Source organism: Hippocampus guttulatus, chromosome 4, assembly GCF_054856545.1.
Source record: "Hippocampus guttulatus isolate MCC_2025c chromosome 4, RoL_Hgut_1.0, whole genome shotgun sequence".
Taxonomy (NCBI): domain Eukaryota; kingdom Metazoa; phylum Chordata; class Actinopteri; order Syngnathiformes; family Syngnathidae; genus Hippocampus; species Hippocampus guttulatus.
The window spans coordinates 22370969-22392574 of record NC_141264.1 but is presented as its reverse complement, the minus strand read 5'-3'; the positions used below and the strand labels follow the sequence as shown (position 1 = coordinate 22392574).

Below are 21606 nucleotides of genomic sequence, written 5' to 3'. Positions count from 1 at the left end.
AACAGGGTACTTTTAAGTTCACCCATGTCTTTGGCTTATATGTTTATTATTCAGCCCACTTTTACGATAGCCCACCATAAATCTGTTCTATAGTTTTTCGATACCCTACTAGTCCACTGAATTGTCTTACTAAGTGAGGACAAAGTGTGTACTAGTACATGGACCTTAAGTATGCAAGTACTGTTCTATATGTCAAATGAATGCTCAAACCGCTTTCCAAAGATTATCAGGCTGTACTTCCTACATTACAACCTGATTAGATTTAAATTGACATAAGTGTTTGTAACATTAAAATAAATACACTTGGAATGATTTTGTCTCTTGACAAATGCAGATAGATAGAAGAGACACTGAGCAGTACTTACTTTCGATTCAGCAGTCCAGTCTTGCTCGTGATAGTTTATATGGATCCAAATCTCCAATCAAACGTAATAAACCGCTCACTCGCCTGCCTCTCGAACCCTACAGATTGTCCACAAAAATATATTCTAGTCGCATGAACGAATCTTGATATGCTGGCGTTTGCAATGAAAAGGCGAAGCAGCCTACCAAGATGGTCGAACGCATGGGATGTTACTATTTTTAGCAAGAAGGACAATCCCCCTCTCATTACCTGTCCTGTCACAATTTAAGACCTTAAAATAGTTCATACAAATTGCTTCATTCAACACGTTGAGTTACACATAATCCCAGTTTAGGTCCAAATTTGCGAAATCAATTGACATACATACATGATAAAATACGGTTTAATTGGTTAGCGTGACGTGTTAGCTGCTATGCTCATCGTTAGCGCGTTTCACAATTGATGTACTAAGTTACCGAATTGTAAATAATTAAAAATTGTAAAAAATATATATATATAATTAAGACGCTTACCTGGCATAATTCTTCTCTTTTTGTTGAAAAGGCAAGTAAGAACGTTCACACACTACGGCGGAGAGGAAAAGGTCCGTCCGAAGTCCAACAAAGCTTGCAGACACCTAGTAGTTAGTTTAGCGCAGCCACTTACTACTGCATTCCACTCTGGTAGTTAAGTCAGGTATGCTCTGGGTGATCAAATAATGAATGTTGCAATGTGCCTGTTATACGATAAAATACCAAATTTATCAGCAACCAATTTCAAATCTAAAATGACCTAAAAACATTTTTTATTGCACAAACCGTCCAACGTCACAAATGAAGTATGTTTACCATCGTTACAAGAAATCTGCAGAGAATTCCCTCTGTTACCATCTTAAAAAATACTTTGAATGGCGATAAATTATGAATCAATGAAATCCTTCCTGTAACTTTCAAAGTTGCTTGCAAGCCGCCTGCTCGGGACCTCTTGGCTCCTTGGTATCTAAGTGAAAAAAAGTAAATGCTTAAAAAAATGGACTAGAGTATACCGCGTGCGGGAGTGTCACCTATGTTGCTTGGAGGGATCTCTCCATTTGGATCGCTGGTCTTGCCTGGCTTTTGTTCTCGTGCTGCGTTGTCTTTACTCAGCTTGCTATTGACACAAATGGAAGCTGTTTTTTCAGCGATTATTTATGGGTTTTTAAAGTGTATAAGATAAGCCAAGTCTGAATTTAGAGTCTACACGCCGCTGTTCAAATGCCATTTTTGTATTATGAAAAAAATCGCCAATGATAGCTTATAGCAAAAAAAAAAAACATCTAAGATAACTGTAACTGTACTGGAAAATCAGGAGACCCCCAAAACAGCATATTTGTTCATCCATTATCATCGCATCATCATAGAGAGCAATTTTCAACCCTTTTCAGTCATTTGTAAATATATAAGTAATAAATAACAAATGTAAAATAAATAATGTGTGAATACCGTGCCACCTACACTCACTTCCATATCATTTCGCCTATTACATCATGAATTTCAATTCACCAAAATGGATGGAAAATGACATGGTGTGGATGAACATTTCGATGTCAGTTTTACAGTGAACTTCATATGGGAGTGACATTCCTCCAAAAAAAACATTTTAAAAATGCATACTTGACTTCCTCTGTGGCGTCTGTGTCCGCCCCCACGTTGTCAGCAATGTTAAACGTATCCGCCTGAAAATGAAACAATAAATGCACACACCATTTTGAGACCAATAAATGAAATATTCCAAACGTTGCAGTAGCATGTATGCTTATATCTTATATTTTATATTGCAATCTGTACTGTGTACAGTTCTTTTTGTTTTAAACATTTATTTTGTGCATGCAAATACTTTTTCTTTTTCTACTTTCACCCCTCCAATTTTGCTGCTGTAGATCGTGAATTTCTCCATTGTGAGACAAATAAAGGTTTTATTATTATTCTTATTCTTACTGACTCACTATTCACCCTTACAGTGGATTTTGGCAAGTGTAGCCTTTCGTCTGAGAGCTTTCACAAAATATGCCATTTATCATTTATGAATGACAGCCACTTTACTTCAATTTTCAGGATCTTACAAGTATTTGACTTGTACCCTGTTAAATGCAGGTATGTGTGTGTACATATATTGTTCATGATTTTTTTTCTTCCAATTCTCTTTTGGAGATGTGAAGCAAGGAAAGACCACAAGCAACTTCCTCACCGTCCAAATACTTCACCAGTACACAGTATCATTTCCACGTACTTTACATGTTTGAGAAAGACTTTCAGCATTGTCATTCTTCAGTGCACTGCACAGCTGCTCCAGACTTGCAACTTTACGCTGAGGAAATAAATAGAAACTAGTGTGAATTACATCAACGTAAATCGTATCGCAATTGCAGTGACTCGACTCAATTACTGAATCAAAGTACATCTTAACTAGAGTGGCACGTTTCAAATGTTCATTCAAGTGAATCATATTGAACTGCACTGCATGCTAATTGTGAACTGAATCCCATTGACAAGAGAGTGACTCATATCAGACTGTAATGATTTAGAGAGAAGAATCGCAACGCATCGTAACTACCGAATCGAAGACTGCAATATCGTACCAACCTGTAACTGGGGTGAAACAAATTGGATGCTAATCGATGTGATTCCAATCGCATTAGAATTAAGAGCATTCTAATTGGAATGACTTGTTTTTGTAGAATTATTGATTTTATGTTCGTGTTGAAGCCTTCTTTTGAAATAATTGTTCCATTTTTTTCTTTCATCTGTACCTTGAATCTCGGCAGGTCTATGTTGGCTTGCGCGAGCTGGAGGCGCAGCTCCAGATTCTCAGAGGCTAGCTTGAGGTTCTCTCTCTTGAGGTATCCGTCACTTGGCGAGGGAGCTTCAGCATCTTTCTTTGGCACCTGAAGCGGACGCAACATCCAAATGGGCCAAGAATTGGGAACAAACACAAAACAAAACAACTCACAAGCGGTGATGCTGAAGACTTGTTCGAAATGTGCTCTTCTAAGGATCGCAGTCTCTCCTCCAGGGACTGATTCTTTTCCTCGGCATTCACTGGCTGTTGTGGCCTGCAAGATGATTAATATTCACCATGTTAATAGCTTGCGAGTAGCGAGGCACACTGGTGGAAAGCAGTAAAAGGTGTAAAATTTGCGAAATGCTTTGCATTGGGTAGAGTAACACCATGATAGCCAACAAGGGCATATATTAAGAGCATTAATATTAATTGATATTGATATTTAATAAATATATATACACATGAATATGATGTAAATACATAAAAACAAAGAAAGTGTTGAATTTACTCAATTTTATTTCGTCAAGTGGTTGCACAAAATAAAATCGGTCAATGTATTAAAAAAATGTAACTGATGATTTTTTGTTGTGCAGCCATTTGACAAAATACAATTGAATAATTCCCATCATTTTTTTTTCAGTGTGTGCAGCAGGTCTACAATAAAGGATTGCACTCATCCGTGAAGGTCATTGTGGGCTGTGCGACTCGACATTGCCCTCTTGCCCAAAGACAGCTCGCATAACCTCCAACTAATCAGTAACCCAAATGAGAACAAGCGTTTTGTTGCTAGGACGGACAGACGGATGCGTACTTGGCCGGGATCTGCCGAGTCTCCTTCTCTGCTACCCGATCAGCCGTCACTGGCCTTGCCTTGGTCTTCTTCGGTGTTGCGTTCTTTTCTTGCTCCAGCCTGCATAAACACAGTCGACATTGTCAATCGAATCGCTATTGATTGTTTGAATACAAAGCTTTTGTCATCCGGCTGGTAAACCAGTGGCCACACTGACTTGGCATAGAGGTCCTTTATAGAAATGAGCTGCCTGGTCAGGAAGAAGTTTTGTTCTTCCTTGTCCTTCAGAAGGCGCTTGACCTTATCCAACCTGGACCGCCATTTCTTAGCCTCTTCCCACTGCATTACTTTTTCTTTGCTCTGGAAAAAGAAGTTTTCTGAATGAGCACCATAAAGTTGGAAGTGAAGAATGGTGCAAATTATAATGGTAGGTTAGGTTGACGATCAGTGTTGGGAACAAGGGTTCTAATAGTTTGGGATTTTTCACTGGAGTTACGACTTTTGTTTTTGAAATTCAGTGAAAAATTGGTTCTTACAGCAAGTTTGTTTTTATTTTTTATTTTGCAAATGCTTTTAGTTTTTTATTCGTTTTAGTCTTCGCTTTAATCGTTCATATGTATCGAGTAAATGTTGAATGCAGGCGGAAAAAAACATTACTAGATATTGTGTAATCTAGTCAACTACAATTTACAAACAACTGAACTTGGTTCTTTTGTAACTACAGATGTATAATACCAAAATTAATTCATTTAAAATGAACCCCAAAAGCTCGTATAACCAGATGAAAATGAGGGATGCTTTTGCTATAATTATCATTAGTTTTACAAATGCAAGATGTACTTCAGGTAGGTTTAATTTTTTTTTAAAGCATTTTCGTTTGTATTTTGTAAACGAAAATGTTTTTTTTCAATTTTAGTTTTCATCAATTACAATAATCTTTGGTTTCGGAATAATTTCTATGAATCACATTCCTAATGGAGGGAATTGTATCACCTCATTCTTGGAGCGAATGGAATCACAGCAGCTTTATACGTATGGTGAACGTACGGCATCAGTGAATAAAGATACACAATGTGTCACGTCGGCCTTAGTGATGTGTGAGGCACCGCCCGAATATCCCACGACATTACTGCACACTCCTTAAACAACCTGAATGGGGTCAACGCGGTTCTTGAGTTGCTTCTCCACCACACGGAACTCTTTTTCTTTCTCCTCCAATTGAGTGCGTAGCGCCTTCTGAACGCTGAGGCTATTCAGCAGCCTCTTGCTGAGGTTGTCCACCTGAACCTTCAACTTGCTGTCATTCTTTCTGGATGAATCGTTTGTCGCTTCCAGTTGACTGTTCAGCTCCTGCACTTGAGCCTGCGTAGGAGATGAAGGCACACATCCGACGCTCACTCGATATGGGCCGTTATGTTCTTATGCAATGTGGGGTTTTTTTCGGTTTTGCATTGACGCTGCGTGTGCATGCCGACTGCACTTTTCACCCACTCACAGATGTAACTGTCTCCAGATTTCAAGGGTAGCTCATGGTCACTGTAATAATACCGCTCGTCCAGTTGTAGGATTTGCGAGATCATATCTCCAGCATGGGTTAATTTGTTTTTTTATGTTGAATACAACAAGGTAAAAAATAAAATCTGAAAAGAAAGAAGTTTGCCTGGTTCAATTTTGTTGCCCCAAAATCAACCCATGAATTGGAAAACAGACAAACGAAAAAAATACCTGAATCTGAATTACCCCGTGTGTAGTAGAAGACGCTTCCCCTTCTCAACTCCTAAATTAAAAGTTAATGAGCAGTTATTTCTTCATAATAGTGTGTTTTCACTTATTTCTCGATTGCACGACATGTATTTTTAAACACACGCTGATAAAATGGGATGTATAACATTTTGGGGGGGCCCGCTGAGACGGATTAATTTGATTTCCATTCATTTCAATGGGAAACATTACTTCAGTCGATGAACATTACGGATTACAAACGAGGTCATGGAATGAATTCAATTCATTCTGAGAATGCACCGAGCTTGATGAATGAGAATAGTCACAGGCACATTGAAAATGTCCGCAATGGCAAGTTGGTGACATTTGAAGCTCACTTTCAAGTCTTTGGTGTGCGTGTCAACCAACTTCTGAATGTTGAGTTTCTCCTCGGTCTGCGCGGTGTTCACCAAGACTTGTTGTTGTGAGGCAGACGCCACTTGGGCCCGCATTCCGATGAGAACTTTGCTGAGAGCCTGAGGAAACAAGCATGATGAAAGCGAGTTTCGAATTCAATATCCAATATTTATGACAGTAAGGTTCAGGGTCACTTGCGCAAATGTACTGTAGTTGTAACTCTGAAAAAAAAAATGAAGAGTGCCAAATTATCGGTTTAATGCCAACAAATGCCATTTCCCCCAAAAATCTTGACTGAAATGTAAAAGGAACTGAACTGTGCATGTCATTTTCTGTGGTATGTGATTTTGACAAATGCAATCCAAGCAGCAGTGGGCTCAATCATCTTATTATTTCCCAATTGGCCCACTGAGGGAAACCATAATTACGATGAGGCCTTAATGAAAATGCATTTGACCCGGCTTTTGTAATCAACATGTTGAAAATGAGAATGAGAACCTTGATCTGTTTCTCTTTTTGGACCAGTTGCAGCTTAAGGCTTTCCACCATGTTCTTCAAGGTGTTGCTCGCGGACATAACGCTGGCCTCCTTTTGGCTCTCCAGCTCGTTCTGGAGGGAGTCCACCTCCTTCTTCAGATCTGCAATTTGGCTCCTTTGGTCTTTGGTCTCAAAACTCACATCTTCCAACTCCGCCGCGTGAGACCTCTTCAGCCTTCGTCAAATCGAACAAGTTAGCACATGCGGGCTATTTGCGAGAAGAGAGGAAAAACAACAACAAACAATCACCTGGAGATCTCATCGGCATGCTTTTTGGCTTGTATTTCCACGGTTGCCTTGTGTCGTTCCGACTCGGCGGCGGCCATCTTCAGCTTCCTGTTAACGGATGCGAGCAACACGTCCTGTTCGGCCACCATCTGCTCCAACTCACTCACGCGGTCCAGATGTTTGGTCGTCGAGGCGCCGATGCTGGGATTCTTCATTGCTTCCTGCGAGAGGGAAGCAAACAAGGAACACTGAAGGGTTCATTTGGATATTCACCGCCACCGCCATGACTGGGCTCCCTCAAACACACCTCCACGATATGAGTAGCAACAATTATCATCATGTATTTATGCCCTTTGTTTATTCAGAGTTCCCTAAAAAGGAGTGCCAGAGAGTCGAGGATTTTTCCTGTTTGCCTCAGGTGTTGGTGTCGAATCCCCACGAATAGCAAAGGTCTACTACAGTTATTTTTGGGATAGTCAGTTATGATGATGTTCAAAAAGTAAGAATCAGTACAGCACCGCTGCTTGCCGTTTGAGACGATCCAGGGCCATGTTGTTGTTGGAGTCCAACTTCTGATACAGCATCTTCATCTCCTCGGCGTGTGTTTTTATCATCTCTTCTTGATCCTGATGACATCAACAACGATAGAACACAGTTTGCTAAAAAGTGTATTGTTAGCTACGAGGTCCGCTAGCCCGAGGCGGAGTTAGAAAAAGCGTTTAATCTCAGTTGAAATTCATCCAATGTAGATACCGCACACAATTTGTTGAGTCAAGGTTGTGGAAAACAGTGGAGATTGTGGAGCATAGCAAAGGCTAAGCAAGGAAAAAGCATCAATTAAGTCGGACCGATCCCCTTTGTGTCAAATGTACCTTTCCCACTTGCGTCAGTTGGTTCTGGTACTTTTTAATCACGTCTTCTTTATTGTTGAGTCGACGTTGGAGATCTTTGACGGACTTGTGTGCCAGCTTCAGGGCAGCATGGCTGTTTGCCTCTTCGCTGGACTTGTCTTGTAGTTTCTGGATGGAAAATGTCATTTTTAATGGTGTATTCACAAATAGGTGGGTCTCTGGATATTCCCTTTTGTGAAATGAAACAGGAAAATACTTTCTCATTTACCCATTTCTGAAAATGCATCGTCATGATGTTCCAATTCTGGGAATTGTGTTTTACCATGTGTCCGCTGCATGCACCACATGCACAAATCTGCACACTAATTGACATGTGCACAAAGTCCTGCCTTTAATAGTGGAAATGTCGATTGTTTTTTTCAGGTCGTCACTCCGAAGACTCCACCCTCGAGGCTATACGTCCAGAAGCCACTTGCCTGGTCGCAACTCGCTAGCTACACTCGTGAGCGTCATACTAATGGAAGACTTTCTTGCTATTTGGCAGATCATTTTATGGGGCATGCTTAATTTAAGGGGCATGAAACAAGGCTGTCCCTCCTAACAGTCGAATTTCAGCAAGTAATTGTGTGTGTGTGCTCCAAATCCTGATCTTTGGAAAGCTGGATCTTTGAGAAAAACATTTCACAGACACGTTAAGACACCTGGGAACCATTTTAAAATGTTGATTCCTGGCAGATACAAATGGGAGTTGGGTGGGAAAGTCGTACCTCTTCCAAACATCTGCAGGTTTCCTTCATCTCTTGAAGCCTCTGCTCCTGATTGTCAAGCTTCCTCCTGGTCCTCCTGCTCTCCTGTTCGGCCTTCGTCCTCTCCTGAATGGCCTTCAAATGCTCCTCTTGGAGGCTCGCCGCCATGTCACTGGCAAAGACCTTCAGGTTATGCTAATGAGGAATAGGAGGTGGTCAAAATCATGGGTTATAATAACTCAAACAGTTATGGGTCATTTCATGTTTAGCTAGCTGCTTTCGCTAACAACATAGTTTACAAAAGCAGCGCATTTTGCAAAGTTAGCAACTGGTAGGGGGAAATCATTTCTCAAAGCTTGTGTGGTATCATGAGAGACAAAGCAAATTCCTCCCAAATGAAGTTTTTTTTTAGGTGGAGGGAGGACATTTAAGCCATATTGCCAGCTCCATGCCATGTTGGTGCTTACATTGGTCAGCCTTTTCAGACTGGGGATGCTCGTGGTGTCTTTAGTCTTCAAGGCCTGGAGGACGTCTTTAAGTGCGGCCTCCAGGTCACCTTTCTCTTTGGAGAGCTGCTCCACTTTTAGGCAACACACACAGGAGAAGACCACATGAGTGAAAAAAAAGAGCGCATAGACATCCACAAAGACTTTCAGGTATATATTGTAAGAAAGCGTCTGGGCAGATATCATAGAACTGTTGCTGATGTAAATTCTCTGTGGGCCGGAGTAACGAACAAAACAGGCCATATGTGGCCCATGGACCACATTTTGCGAACCCTCGTATGCATGCAATTATGAACAAACAAACGGTCCACTGATAATATAATTGTCAAAAAGGTAATAGGACGGCACGGTGATTGGCTGGTTAGCATGACCGTCTCACAGTGCAGAGGTGCAGGGTTTGATTCCAGGCTCTGCCTTTCCTGTGTGGAGTTTCCATGTTCTGCCCGTGCCTGCGGGGGTTTTGTCCGGGTCCTCCGGTTTCCTCCCGCATTCCAAAAACATATAGTAGGTTGTAAATTGTTTCTAGGTGTGATGGTGAACGTCAATGTTTGTTTGTCTATGTGTGCCCTGCAATTGGCTGGCAACCAGTTCAGGGTGTCCCCCGCCGACTGCACAAAGACAGCTGCGATAGGCTCCAGCACGCCCGCGACCCTCGCGAGGATAAAAGCGGTTCAGGTAATGGATGGGTGGATATAAAAAGGCAATATTAATAAAGGTTTGGCAAAAGGAACCAAAATGGAGGATAACAACTGTAATTACGTTTAAACTGGAACTGGCGCTTGTAGAGTTCTGCCTCCCTCTTTGACATGGTCGCCGCTTCTTCCCTAACTTGATATTTGTTGCGTTCTGCCTCCCCCTTTGACATGGTCGCCGCTTCTTCCCTAACTTGAGATTTGTTGAGTTCTGCCTCCCTCTTTGACAGGGTCGCCTCTTCTTCCCTAACTTGATATTTTTTGAGTTCTGCCTCCCTCTTTGACATGGTCGCCTCTTCTTCCCTAACTTGATATTTTTTGAGTTCTGCCTCCCTCTTTGACATGGTCGCCTCTTCTTCCCTAACTTGATATTTTTTGAGTTCTGCCTCCCTCTTTGACATGGTCGCCGCTTCTTCCCTAACTTGATATTTGTTGAGTTCTGCCTCCCTCTTTGACAGGGTCGCCTCTTCTTCCCTAACTTGATATTTTTTGAGTTCTGCCTCCCTCTTTGACAGGGTCGCCTCTTCTTCCCTAACTTGATATTTTTTGAGTTCTGCCTCCCTCTTTGACATGGTCGCCGCTTCTTCCCTAACTTGATATTTTTTGAGTTCTGCCTCCCTCTTTGACATGGTCACCGTTTCTTCCCTAACTTGAGATCTGTTGAGTTCTGCCTCCCTCTTTGACATGGTCGCCGCTTCTTCCCTAACTTGATATTTGTTGCGTTCTGCCTCCCCCTTTGATATGGTCGCCGCTTCTTCCCTAACTTGAGATCTGTTGAGTTCTGCCTCCCTCTTTGACATGGTCGCCGCTTCTTCCCTAACTTGATATTTGTTGAGTTCTGCCTCCCTCTTTGACAGGGTCGCCTCTTCTTCCCTAACTTGATATTTTTTGAGTTCTGCCTCCCTCTTTGACATGGTCACCGTTTCTTCCCTAACTTGAGATCTGTTGAGTTCTGCCTCCCTCTTTGACATTGTCGCCGCTTCTTCCCTAACTTGAGATTTGTTGAGTTCTGCCTCCCTCTTTGACAGGGTCGCCGCTTCTTCCCTAACTTGATATTTTTTTAGTTCTGCCTCCCTCTTTGACATGGTCGCCGCTTCTTCCCTAACATGAGATTTGTTGAGTTCTGCCTCTTTCTTTGACAGGGTCACCGCTTCTTCCCTAACTTGAGATCTGTTGAGTTCTCCCTCCCTCTTTGACATGGTCACCGCTTCTTCCCGAACTTCAACCTGAAAACAGAAGGTCATGCCTTGTTTTGTTTTTTTGTTGTTTTTTTTTTTTAATGGAACACAATTTTTCTTTCCAAGTGCCAACCTTCGGACACAATTTGTCTTTCAAAATGTCAAACATAGGTTGGGGCTCTTCAATCATGGGTGTGGTGATGTTTTGTGTCGGAGTTGGGAGCCATTTTACAGTGTGGATGACATCGTCATCGTCCTCCTCCCACTTGGATGGTGGCAGCCCTGAGAAGAGACAAATACAGGTCAAGACTGAAGACAAAAACTAAACAAAGCGCTAAAACGTTTTAAAAATTGGATCAAAATCCCTACAAATAGTTCTTTTCTGAAAGACCACTCCCTAATGGCGCTAAAATGTCCAACTTCAACCAAAATAGCTACCCCAGCGCATTTACTGTGCACTTGTTTTTTTTGTTGTTGTTTTTTGAAGACTCATCCCTTCTCCATGGAGCGATGACTTCCAAAGTTGCAAGTATCGAAATGAGATGAGCCCCAAGTTGTCAAAGTATGTGACCATGTTGTGGTTTTCTATGCAATATCTGCCTGGTGAGCCTCTTGTGAATTTTCACTAGCTTTATTGGAGTTAAAGATCATTTATGACCATTTTTTAGGGGAATGAATTTGCCTTAAAAAGGTTATTTGTGATTGGGTGAACCCGTAACTTAAAAGGTGTATGCTGAGTAGGGGTGCTGCTGTTTTTGTTAGCAACAAAATTCAAAGGGGCTCAGTTGAACGCTTTCATGTACGTGTGTGAACAAGAACATCTATGAAATAAGATCATGACCGATTAGCACTTTTGAATAGGACATTTTGAGGGAGGCGCTTATTTGGTTTAAGTGGAGGACAAACCAAGCGCCTGAGGAACAAGTGGATAGTTCAACCTTTTTGTTTGGCGAGGTGTCGAACTTGTTTCTTCATCACTAGTCGTTCCTCTTCAAGACGTTCAATCTGAACAGGAAGTGAGCGTAAACAGAAAGAAAATAGCTGTTACGAACTTTGGCTTGTACTGACCTCTTTCGTCAGGACTTCATTTTCGGCTTTGTACTGCCGTTGTTTAAGACCTCTGGCTCGCCTGAACTCGCTAAGGTCGATTTGCTGGCTGGGTTCATAGCCTTTGAAAGGAAACCAAAGAGAGTCAAGAGAGTTGCGGAATTGTTGTCGTAATGTGATTTAATTTTTTTTTTAAACATCACCGAGTCTTTCCCGGAAGTCCTCATTTTCCTCTATGAGCTGGTTGATTGTTATGTACACTTGGTTGTTCTCTTTGGTCACGGCCTCTAACTCCAACTCTCCCCTTCGGATTTGAATTTTACACTCATTAATCTCGTTGATGGCTTCTTCGAGGCCGTAAATGCCCTGGAATACAAAGAAAGTGCCCTCCATCATGAAACATCACCAACTACTTTTGTCTTTGAGCTTTTCACAATAACTCTGAAAGGATTGGACACGCAGCGACACCGATGGCATCGCATGTGTGTCTTTGGTGTGCCGTCGTCCACTTACACGCTCATACGCTTTCAGGCGCTTGGAGACCTCGATGAGCTCCCGATCTTTTTCCTCTGCGTGATCTTCCGCTTGTTTCAAAGCCTCCTCCGCTTCTGTTGCTCTCATCTCGGCAGCGTCCCACTTGGACAAAAGCTCCTCCGTCTTTCTCTCCTGGACCAGTGCTTGAGTGTCCATAAATGCACCTATAAATTGTATTGCATTGTATATTTTTCAGTGAATCTGTAATCTGTATTTTTGTTTTCCAAAAGTCAGCAACAGCCGCAAAAAAAAAAAATCCGTATCGGTCGAGCCCTAGTTTTTAAGTCCAATAAGCAGTTCAGGATAAAATGGACAACCTGTGGTATGTGTTCATTACGTGTTCATTGAGCAAACTTTTCATACAGCGCCAAATCCATTTTAAGAACCAATTTTCATCACGGCTGGCTTTGTCGTGTTCAGAAACTCGAATCACTCACTTCCGCCTCCCTTTTTGGGCAACTTCAGACTTTCCATGAAGAGTGTCTGCGTCTTCATTTCGTCTGTGTACTGCTCCACTTGCTCCCTCAGCGTCTTAATCTGATTATCTCTCTCCTCTAAAGCCTGCCGAGCATTTGTTCGTCGATATTTTTCTTCGTTAAGGGGCATGTTCAGGAGAGGACGCCAGAGTAAAACAGTGGCTACCATACCTGCTCCAAGGCAAGACTGTTGTTTCTGTCCATGTCCAGCTGGGCTAGGCGCAACTTCTGTTGAAGGTCACGGATCATCTGCTGGTGCAACATAATCTCCTCATCCTTTTCCGACAGCACTTTCTGTGAATAAATATCAAATCATCAAGGTTCCGCAGCAGCAATGCAGGTTCACACATCTGCTTACCCCGTGAAGACAAAGACATTTGCAACCCGTTCAGCAACCGAATGGATTTCTTCTGCCCTTGTGGAGTTTACTTGTTGTTCTTTTTTTTTTTAAGTGGCAGTCAAGTCAAAAAGGTTCTTTGCAATGTTATGTGGCCTCATGAATGTAAATGTTGTATTCTGATTGATTTTTGTGTTCATGGAATAAGAAATAAGAAGATTAATCCACCCGTTTCGGATTGCTTGATAAAATGGCGGCTTCAAACCAAAATGGCTGACTCATCGTGTCTCTGTAGGCTTGGCTTCTTTAAACTTTTTGTCGGTCGACTCATGACAGACCTGACGACCAAATTTCATGTTGTTAAATTAAATTGGAGTTAGGGGTTGAATTTGAAATAAATGTTGGGGGCACGACGGAACCGATTGCAAGTACGGTAGCTTATTTTTTAAGGGCCACCGAAAACAAACGAAAAGATCAAAAATGGCTCACTTCACACTAAAATGGTAAATTTCTGTTTCTGTTACATGACTTCTTGACACTTTTATGTGGGCCTGCCAGAGTTCATGTTACGAACTGAAACAAGCTTCAGGGACGCAAAAAAGTGAACCACCAACCTTCCATTCCTCAACTTTAGCATCCACTTCTGCCAAAATGGGGTCGTCCTCTTCCGCCATGTCAGTAATCTTCTGCGTCAGCTCCCTGACCTACACAGGAAGCACATGTCAGCAACATTGAAAAAGTGGATGAAAAAGTGTGTCTTTTGAGGACGGCGTTGACCTGCAGCTCGGCGCGATCCCTCTCTTTCCGCAGCTGGTCGGTCTCAGAGTCGCACTGGTGGACGGCCATCTTGATCTGGTTGTACTCATCACTCATCTTCTCCATCTCCTTGGTGGATTCCGTCACACATTTCTGCATGCGGAGGTTGTCCGCTTTCAGTCCCAAGATTTCGTCCTCCGTTTGCTAAAAAAAAAAATTAAAATAAGATAAATAAAATGAACACCAAAACACCGATGTAAAGACATAGGTGGTGAGTCGGGTACCTGAAGTTCGTCCATGCATTGGGAGAGCTGTCGGTTGGCCAAGATGAGCTTCTGCTGAGTCTCTGCAGTCTCCTCTTTGGACACATCCGACTCCTTAAGCTCCAACTCGCCATGATAAAAGTCGACGTCCTGCTGGAGCTGCGTGTTCTGACCCAGGACGCGTTTACTTTTAGATGACCTCGTGGCTAACAAGACTTTGGATTCAAGCTCAAACAGGATGTTTTTTTTCTAGATGTATTCTTTGATCGACCCGCCAACTCAATTCCATTTCATGCTTGTGTTTACTTTTCAGCACCAACCGAGTTGTGTGATTGGTCAGCCAAATGCCATATGCTGTACCTCTCTTTTCAACATCTTCAGGTCTTCCTCCGCAGACTCCGCTCGCAGAAATAGCTATGGAAGATATGAAGGGAAAATGGCATTTAATTTTTTTTTTTTATGCTTTATGATGAAGTTGGAATAATTATTTCTCTTTATATCGTTTCCTATTGTGGGGGAAATAACCAGCAGTCCATAGTTACTGTTCTGTAAATTAATGAAACATTAAAACTGTATTTAAACCTTTAATTATTCAGCTAAGGCAGTTGATTACAGATCCTCATTTGCAATGCAAATCTGGCAGCAGACAGCAGAGTAAAACAAATCTGGACCATTGAGCCCCTGAAAGATTGAGTAACCAATAACACTGGACCGTGTCTTTGTTATTTGGACCATTTTTCATTTTCTACAAATAAATGCTCGAAATCACAATTTGAGAAATCACATATGAGGAACGTGTAATTCATGTCATCAGTTAATAGAATAAAACAGAAAGGTCCCCTTTTATAACCGACGTATAAATAGCAAGATCAGCGACAATGATGATTGTGCAGTGATCCCTTCATTTTGTCCAGAGCTGTAAACGATCGAATGTTTCTAACAAGATGTTCATACCTTCTCCGACGTCTTCTTCTCTCTTTTTATTTCTTTCTTCAGCTGGTTGACCATCTCCTCCTTGCGCCCCAGCTGGCCCTTCAGCTGCCGGATTTCATTCCTCAGAAAGCGGTTTTCTGGACCAGTGCCGGCATACTGAGGTGTAGTTAAGAGCGCCAACATATGAATTGATATTCCACCGACGAGATATGAGCATCCTCACGGTGCTCACCGTTAGTTCTTCCTCCAGTCTGGACACCTTGGTGAGAAGCGTGTTCTCTGCACAGCACAGAGAATCATTGGAACCCATGTCAACATGGCACGTTATTTTGAAAACCGTTGAGCATGCGTACAAACCATTTTTCTCTTGCTCTTCAACTAACTGTTCGGCCAAAGTCGCTTCCTGATGTTTCATCTGAGGAGACAAGGTCGCAATTACCACAGGTGGGCATTTTCAATCCGCCAATGAGGCGCCGTCAGCGTTTCGGGCCGGCCCAGTCCGTTCGAGTCATCGGTGAAAGGTAAAGGGTGTCGCGAACGGATTTACCGGAACTACTTCACATGCAGCCAAACATAGCACAATAAGTACACGTGCAGTACCTGCTGTTGGCCACAGCTCACACTCACAGATTTACATGTAAACTTGACAGCTTTACATGCCACAGCCCCACACACACACACACACACACCTTTTAAACGCATCCTTTTCCCAGCTATTTGAGGTGAGACAACAAGGCCTGGCGAATATCGGAGCAGAGTAACTCCAAGTATTTTAATGAAGTGTGAATGAGGTTCAGACGCAACAGATGAGAACACATGAGGTGGAGCACCTTGAGCAAGGCCTGAAACACTCGCAGTATGTGGACGACGTCCTCCTGAGCTCGCCGCTCCATCCCCCACTCTTCTGCCTCCAACACAAACACATCACAGAGGCCAAAGTAAGGAACATGTAACCGTTCAAATGATTCATTTAAACTTTGGAATGTTTTTTAATGCCAGCAGCCATGTCCAAAAAATATCAGTTGAGAATATAGATGATGTGCAGGTAATGTTGACCATTAAGCAAGTTGCGCTGCCAATAATAAGCAAGCAAGTAGTACCTATGTTGTCCCGTAAAATCAGCTCACAGCAGCATCCACCTTGAAATAATCGCAAACACGTGCAGAATCGCAAATTCACGTGACACCGAAGCGAGTCTACATATGGTTACCGAGGTGAGAAGGTCGATGAAGCTGTCCAGTTCATCCTTGTAACGCTCATGGAGGGTCGCCGGGTCCAGCTTCTTCACATCATCCCACTCCACAGCAGCAGGCATTTTGAGCTCTGAAATGTCCAAAACCACCAATAAAAAGGAATAAATGAAAATGAACTTTTTTGAGTTTCTTACTTTTCTCTATTCTATTATTATTCTATTCCATCGAGTTCTGCTCATAACTTTGATTAATCACACTATATACATTAACAATACATTACCACTCCCTATGTTCTTGTGGCTTTGCCTTTATGACATCATGGAGACCAGGTTAGTAATATGGATGTCCTTCCTATGAAATGATAAAAATGTCTCAACATTAGTGGTGTAGTGGTACCTTGACTTTTAAGCGCTCCAAGCTTGTCTTCATGAAAGGCATATTAAATGTATATACAGATAGATAGATGTTTTTTTTTTAAAAGTCAATAAATTATCACAAATAGAGAAAAAAACGTTTTTATCCATCCTTATTTCCAAGCTAATACTGTTCGCATTGCAACATTATTCTTAAATGAGCAACAGGAACTCACACTAGGGTACTTTTACAGCAGCCGTTACTTTTTAAATCATTCATGACAGTGTGTCAATTGTAGGTGTATTGTAATTAGTATTATAGATTAAAACAATAGCTGACTTGTAATGAAGGTCTAATAATATCCAAAGGGGAAAAAATGTATGTGTATATTTTCATATTATTGTAGAGTTCTTGAACCTGACCTGAATCGATGTTCAGTCTCTAAGAATCTAAGGGCTGATTGGTCATTTCCATTTATAGAGCCAATCACAGGTGGTCATACTAAAACGTCACGTTTACTCTTTATTTAGCTTAGCCGCTTAACCTGGCCCAGAAGTTGACAAAACTACGAATTTCAATTCACATAAATTTTAGATATTACTCAAACAGGCATTCACATTAAATGCCTTTGAAAACTGTTATTATTTTCTGTATTGCATAAAGTTACAACAATTTGTGAACTTATCAAACCAATGTGGTACACGTTTAACCTCATCTGTGTCAAAATAGCAAGCTATGCTTTCATAACCATAAAACATCTTTTCCTCGGCAGGCTCAAGGGAGTCGCTCCAAGCTGACCTTCGACAAGAGATTAACGGTGTTTTACAACGCACCAAATCTGCCAAATACAGTTCTAATTTATCAGCAGATTGATAGAATTTGTCTTCATTTGATAAGATCAAATAAAAATCTATTCCCACCAGAGCCTCTTGTCTGGTTGTGTTGACATGATATCCAGAGTGAAGTATGGCAAAGAGGGAGTACATATTGTCTAGTTTTGGGCGTGTAACAACCAAAGAATCACAATGAGAAGCTCTTGTTTACTCTGAGGGCAATACGGTTACACATTTAAACAGGGTAGATATCAACAATGAATTGGAACAACTTTCTGTGTTAAAAAAAAAAACCAACAACAAAAACTGTCATTTAGTAGCAAAATATTCAGATTCAATATTACTTCTATCAAGGAGGTAATGTTTTCAGTCAGGTTGAGCCATGACGGAATGTCTTGTATTATTATTATTATTACTTTTTTTTTTTTTAACAGTTGAAACATTGTGATCATGCACAAAACTGAGAATAATTGCAATAGTAAACGGGGCATTTTTCTCAAAAAGTGTCTGCAGCAAACTTATAGTGTCGCTCCACAATGTTGCGTGCGTCCACGGTTATGTTCCAGCAACTTCAGTCCATTTTACTCGGATCCTACGTTTATGGCATCTTTCATGTGTTCATGTTCCAATAGGCTGACATGCAATCATTTCACAACGTTGTGTGCGCGGTCATGTTTACAATCCAGCTGGCAATTATTTGTTGGGCCCAATCTACAGTATTAAAAGACAACGTCTTTGGTGATAACTAGCACTTCGGTAGAGTCTGAGAAGCAGTGGCTCCATTTGTTCCAAGTAATCTGCAGTATTAAAAATGATCTCGTGTGGCGTCGAGACAGTGTCTTTATTGACGATTAATACTGCCATGGACTTCAACCTATGGTTGCTCCACAATGTTGTGTGCGTCCCATTTTTATCTTCCGAGGAGCTTCACAACATTTTCTTCTCCCGGAATTTGCAGAGAAGCTGCCTTTAAGAATGATGTGTCTTCTCCAAGACTCTGACATATGGTAGTTACACAATTTTATGTCCAATCTGAAGTATTTGAAATGATCGAATATTGCGTCTTTAATGACAATAAGCCTTCCACTTGAGTCTCATATGTGGCCATGCCACAATGCCGTGTGTGATATTCCTGACACGAATTGCAGAAATACAACAAAAGGAAATATTAAGTTCCATTTGGCAGCCATGATTAAAAAAAAAAAATAAAAATAAAAAAGTGTGAATGCTTCTCGGCCTTTGGATGTGCTGAAAATTGTTTTCACAAGTCAAAGTGGATGTCACGCAGGCCGCTGAAACAGTGTCCATTGAGGTGGGATAATGACGCAAACAGACTCTTGCTGTTGTCGCCCGCTGCAACCGCTGTCCCACCCACACGGACCACCACTGGCTTGCTGCCCAGGTGAGTGTTCCCTGCTGGCCACTCCAGGCCCAGGTGGTGGCGGTGAACCTGCCGAGAGAGAGAGAATATCCTCAAAATACTGTAAAACAAGGAGCACAAAGTGACAATGTATTCGTAGTCTACAATAGCTTACGCCGCTTAGCTGCAAGTGCCGCCACCTCACCTTAAAAAGTGAGCCGTCACCACAGTGCCACACAATACCCTCTACAAGACCCTCGGGGCTGCTGCAGAACCACGAGTAGAGCTGCTCGAAGTTTACCGGTGAAGGGTTTTGGATGCGGACACTCCCGTGGGACACCAGCAAGTGGATGGGTTGCTTCTTGCATCCCAAGGCTGTCAAAACGTGGTCATAAATTCATAACTACTGAAACAAATTAAAACCAGAGTGCACTACAATTTGTTTCGACTCCAGTGAGCGATGCTAGCTACAAGATACTGCTAAATATAGCCACAATTCATCAGATTAAATTGGTTTTTGAGTGAGGGGTTTCAAGAAAGAGGGTCATAAATCAATGACTACCTGACTAAGATGATATCATAACTGCCACAGATTGACATAATGTGATGAGTCTACGGCACTAAGAGATACTTGCAACAAGATCACCTTAAATTTCGTCACAACGTGGAAACTTGACTATGATTGATGGGTCAGAAAAAGGTATGGTCATAAATCAAATGACTACTCAATGAAATTGACAAATTTATGGCCACTGAGTACCACAATTTGGATATTTCTGAGCCAATAAAACAAACGAAATTATAAAACAATGACTACCATAAGGGTTTCCATTGATGTTGGTGCCGATCAGCTCCAGAGTTTGTTCCTGGAGGTCAGTTAACGGCACAGCGGCGATTTCCAACGTGTCGTAATCGTTGTTGGCAGAGGGACGAAGAAGCAGCACAGTCCCGGCACCATAATCCACCGCGGATGAGTGCCAACAGTACTGCTTATTGCCATCTTCCACCGGAACCCAACCTGACATTTACAGGAAAACATTGTGCGGTTGGGGCATAATTTCAGTCTAAAAGACTTTCGTATGAAGCGCCTTGTATGCCTTTTTCCATGTCGCTGTGCTGTTCTGAATAAACGGCATTGACATGAAATGAAGCCCCTTTCATAATGTCTGAAAAGTCAGCAGACCTGGAATGTGTCCATGTTCATCGGGGACGGGATGACCGTTCTGATGTTTGACTCCGTGAGCCGGGATCCACGTGTCTGGCACCGTCTTAAAGTCTTCTTCCACATTCCACGTAAAGCCTGGAACACAGTCCACAAAAACCTTTCTAAGACACTAAGAGACACGAACTACGAGCTATCACAAAATCAGGTGTGTTGGAGTGGGGAGAGATGGAAAAAAAAAAGCAGGATAACAGCCCTCGAGGACTGGAGTTTGCCCCCCCGTGCACGAGAACGTCTGTCCAAATCGGATTATGATGGATTGAATTGAGAAAAAGAAGTCAACAAGAACCTGACTACAACCTCACAGACATACTCACAATTCATTGTTTCTAAAAGACTGGCTTGTGACGCTCACTAAGTTACCTTTGGAGCTCCTGTGGGCATACTGATATTTCTTGAATCTCTTCTCTGCTTGTTTATTGGCTTTCCTGTCCAGTCGAGCCCAGAGGTGCAGTTTCCCTGAAAGGACAGGGGGGGGGGGGCGACAGATTTTTTTACCACAATTGGCCAAAATGTGACGAGGGTTTTTGCCAGGAATTGTCACCTTTGTAGTGCGTAACGTAACAGCAGGTGCCGTCCAGTTTCTCTGTGGCCAGTGCGCTGTTGATGTCAGCTTCCAGCACGGCAGGGTTCAAAATGGTGGTGGCGACCATGTGAAATGGCTTAAAAAAATAAAACATCAGCACAAGGAGAATCTTTGACTGAACCTCACATTTTTTGCCTTTTTCCCCAGAAACCAACAATGTTCAAAAGGCTCTGACAAGGTATTAAATCTATTCCACTTTTGAGGTACTGTTTATTCGTAAGGGCCAGGGCGGGTATTTAACACCCCTCATTCTAATTGTATGAAGCCGTGTTGCTGCGTGAGAAACAAACCACAATATACCATTTTGCAGGGTTTTGTGTGAAAAGCACCAATAAAAGCAGGTCCTTTTCTTTTAATCTTTTTTTTTTATTATTATTAAACACCTCTGAAAAAAGGCTCATGACTCTGCCACTGCCTAATAAAGGGCGATGAGGTTTAACATGCAACAATCTGGTAATGAATGAGGACCATTTACTTTCTACACAACATGGTGGGTCAAAATCGTGACACTTGCTCGGACGTCACGCAAATTTAAGATTGTAGGACAGTTTCTGGCTCAAACCACTCACAATGACAGGCAATCAATCCCACGTTAACGTCGTTGAACACATTAGCTTCATCGTCGCTTTTTCTCGTCATGCACACACTCACTTGGCAGTCACGTTTCTTGGACGGTTCTTCTTTGACTTCCGTCATAAAAACACATGATACCTTCTGCTGAACCGAGCCGAGACGTCGCATATTGCCAGCCCTGCCAAAATAAATAAAACTATTAAAATACACTTTAACCGATTAGTATTCCGAGTAGGAGAGGAGATCCGTATTTTGATTGAAAGCCAGCGTGAGTATTTCCGGACACGTGACGTGCGCCTTCTTCTACGATTCGTAGTGTCGTGTCACGTC

At 42.0% G+C, this 21606-nt stretch overlaps 2 protein-coding genes across 2 annotated transcripts; both read right to left on the bottom strand.

Moving 5' to 3' along the window:
- Nucleotides 1-1292: 1292 nt before the first annotated feature.
- LOC147206650 (centrosomal protein of 290 kDa-like) lies at nt 1293-16470 on the bottom strand. The gene is made up of 34 exons (XM_086108512.1): nt 16366-16470; nt 15986-16063; nt 15513-15570; nt 15388-15434; nt 15177-15311; nt 14583-14636; nt 14244-14390; nt 13981-14163; nt 13818-13907; nt 13038-13160; nt 12828-12951; nt 12370-12554; nt 12060-12222; nt 11878-11978; nt 11748-11814; nt 10918-11091; nt 10510-10850; nt 9699-9711; nt 8901-9013; nt 8455-8628; nt 7709-7855; nt 7355-7462; nt 6858-7057; nt 6570-6783; nt 6053-6190; nt 5103-5315; nt 4171-4313; nt 3975-4073; nt 3332-3434; nt 3132-3266; nt 2612-2689; nt 1996-2057; nt 1407-1492; nt 1293-1342 (listed from the first exon to the last, which is right to left on the bottom strand). The coding sequence occupies exons 1-34, from the start codon at nt 16468-16470 to the stop codon at nt 1293-1295; spliced, it is 4251 nt and encodes a 1416-aa protein (XP_085964638.1).
- A 1252-nt stretch (nt 16471-17722) lies between these two features.
- On the bottom strand, nt 17723-21567 carry rlig1 (RNA 5'-phosphate and 3'-OH ligase 1). Its single transcript, XM_086110195.1, has 7 exons — nt 21355-21567; nt 20662-20779; nt 20481-20576; nt 20079-20195; nt 19713-19913; nt 19101-19270; nt 17723-18985 (listed from the first exon to the last, which is right to left on the bottom strand). Exons 1-7 carry the CDS (start codon nt 21442-21444, stop codon nt 18797-18799), a joined length of 981 nt encoding a protein of 326 aa, XP_085966321.1. The 5' UTR covers nt 21445-21567; the 3' UTR covers nt 17723-18796.
- Nucleotides 21568-21606: the final 39 nt, after the last annotated feature.

What these genes read in the sequence shown, in the direction of transcription:
- LOC147206650 (XM_086108512.1), bottom strand. Translation starts at nt 16,470, where the DNA reads ATGCCTGCTGCTGTGGAGTGGGATGATGTGAAGAAGCTGGACCCGGCG. An exon ending in AATGCATGGACGAACTTCAG is followed by an intron (nt 14,164 to 14,243) that starts GTACCCGACTCA and finishes TTTTTTTTTTAG; the next exon opens with CAAACGGAGGACGAAATCTT. An exon ending in GGGATCGCGCCGAGCTGCAG is followed by an intron (nt 13,908 to 13,980) that starts GTCAACGCCGTC and finishes CTTCCTGTGTAG; the next exon opens with GTCAGGGAGCTGACGCAGAA.
- rlig1 (XM_086110195.1), bottom strand. Translation starts at nt 21,444, where the DNA reads ATGCGACGTCTCGGCTCGGTTCAGCAGAAGGTATCATGTGTTTTTATG. An exon ending in TTACGTTACGCACTACAAAG is followed by an intron (nt 20,577 to 20,661) that starts GTGACAATTCCT and finishes CTGTCCTTTCAG; the next exon opens with GGAAACTGCACCTCTGGGCT. An exon ending in CATCAATGGAAACCCTTATG is followed by an intron (nt 19,271 to 19,712) that starts GTAGTCATTGTT and finishes ACGTTTTGACAG; the next exon opens with CCTTGGGATGCAAGAAGCAA.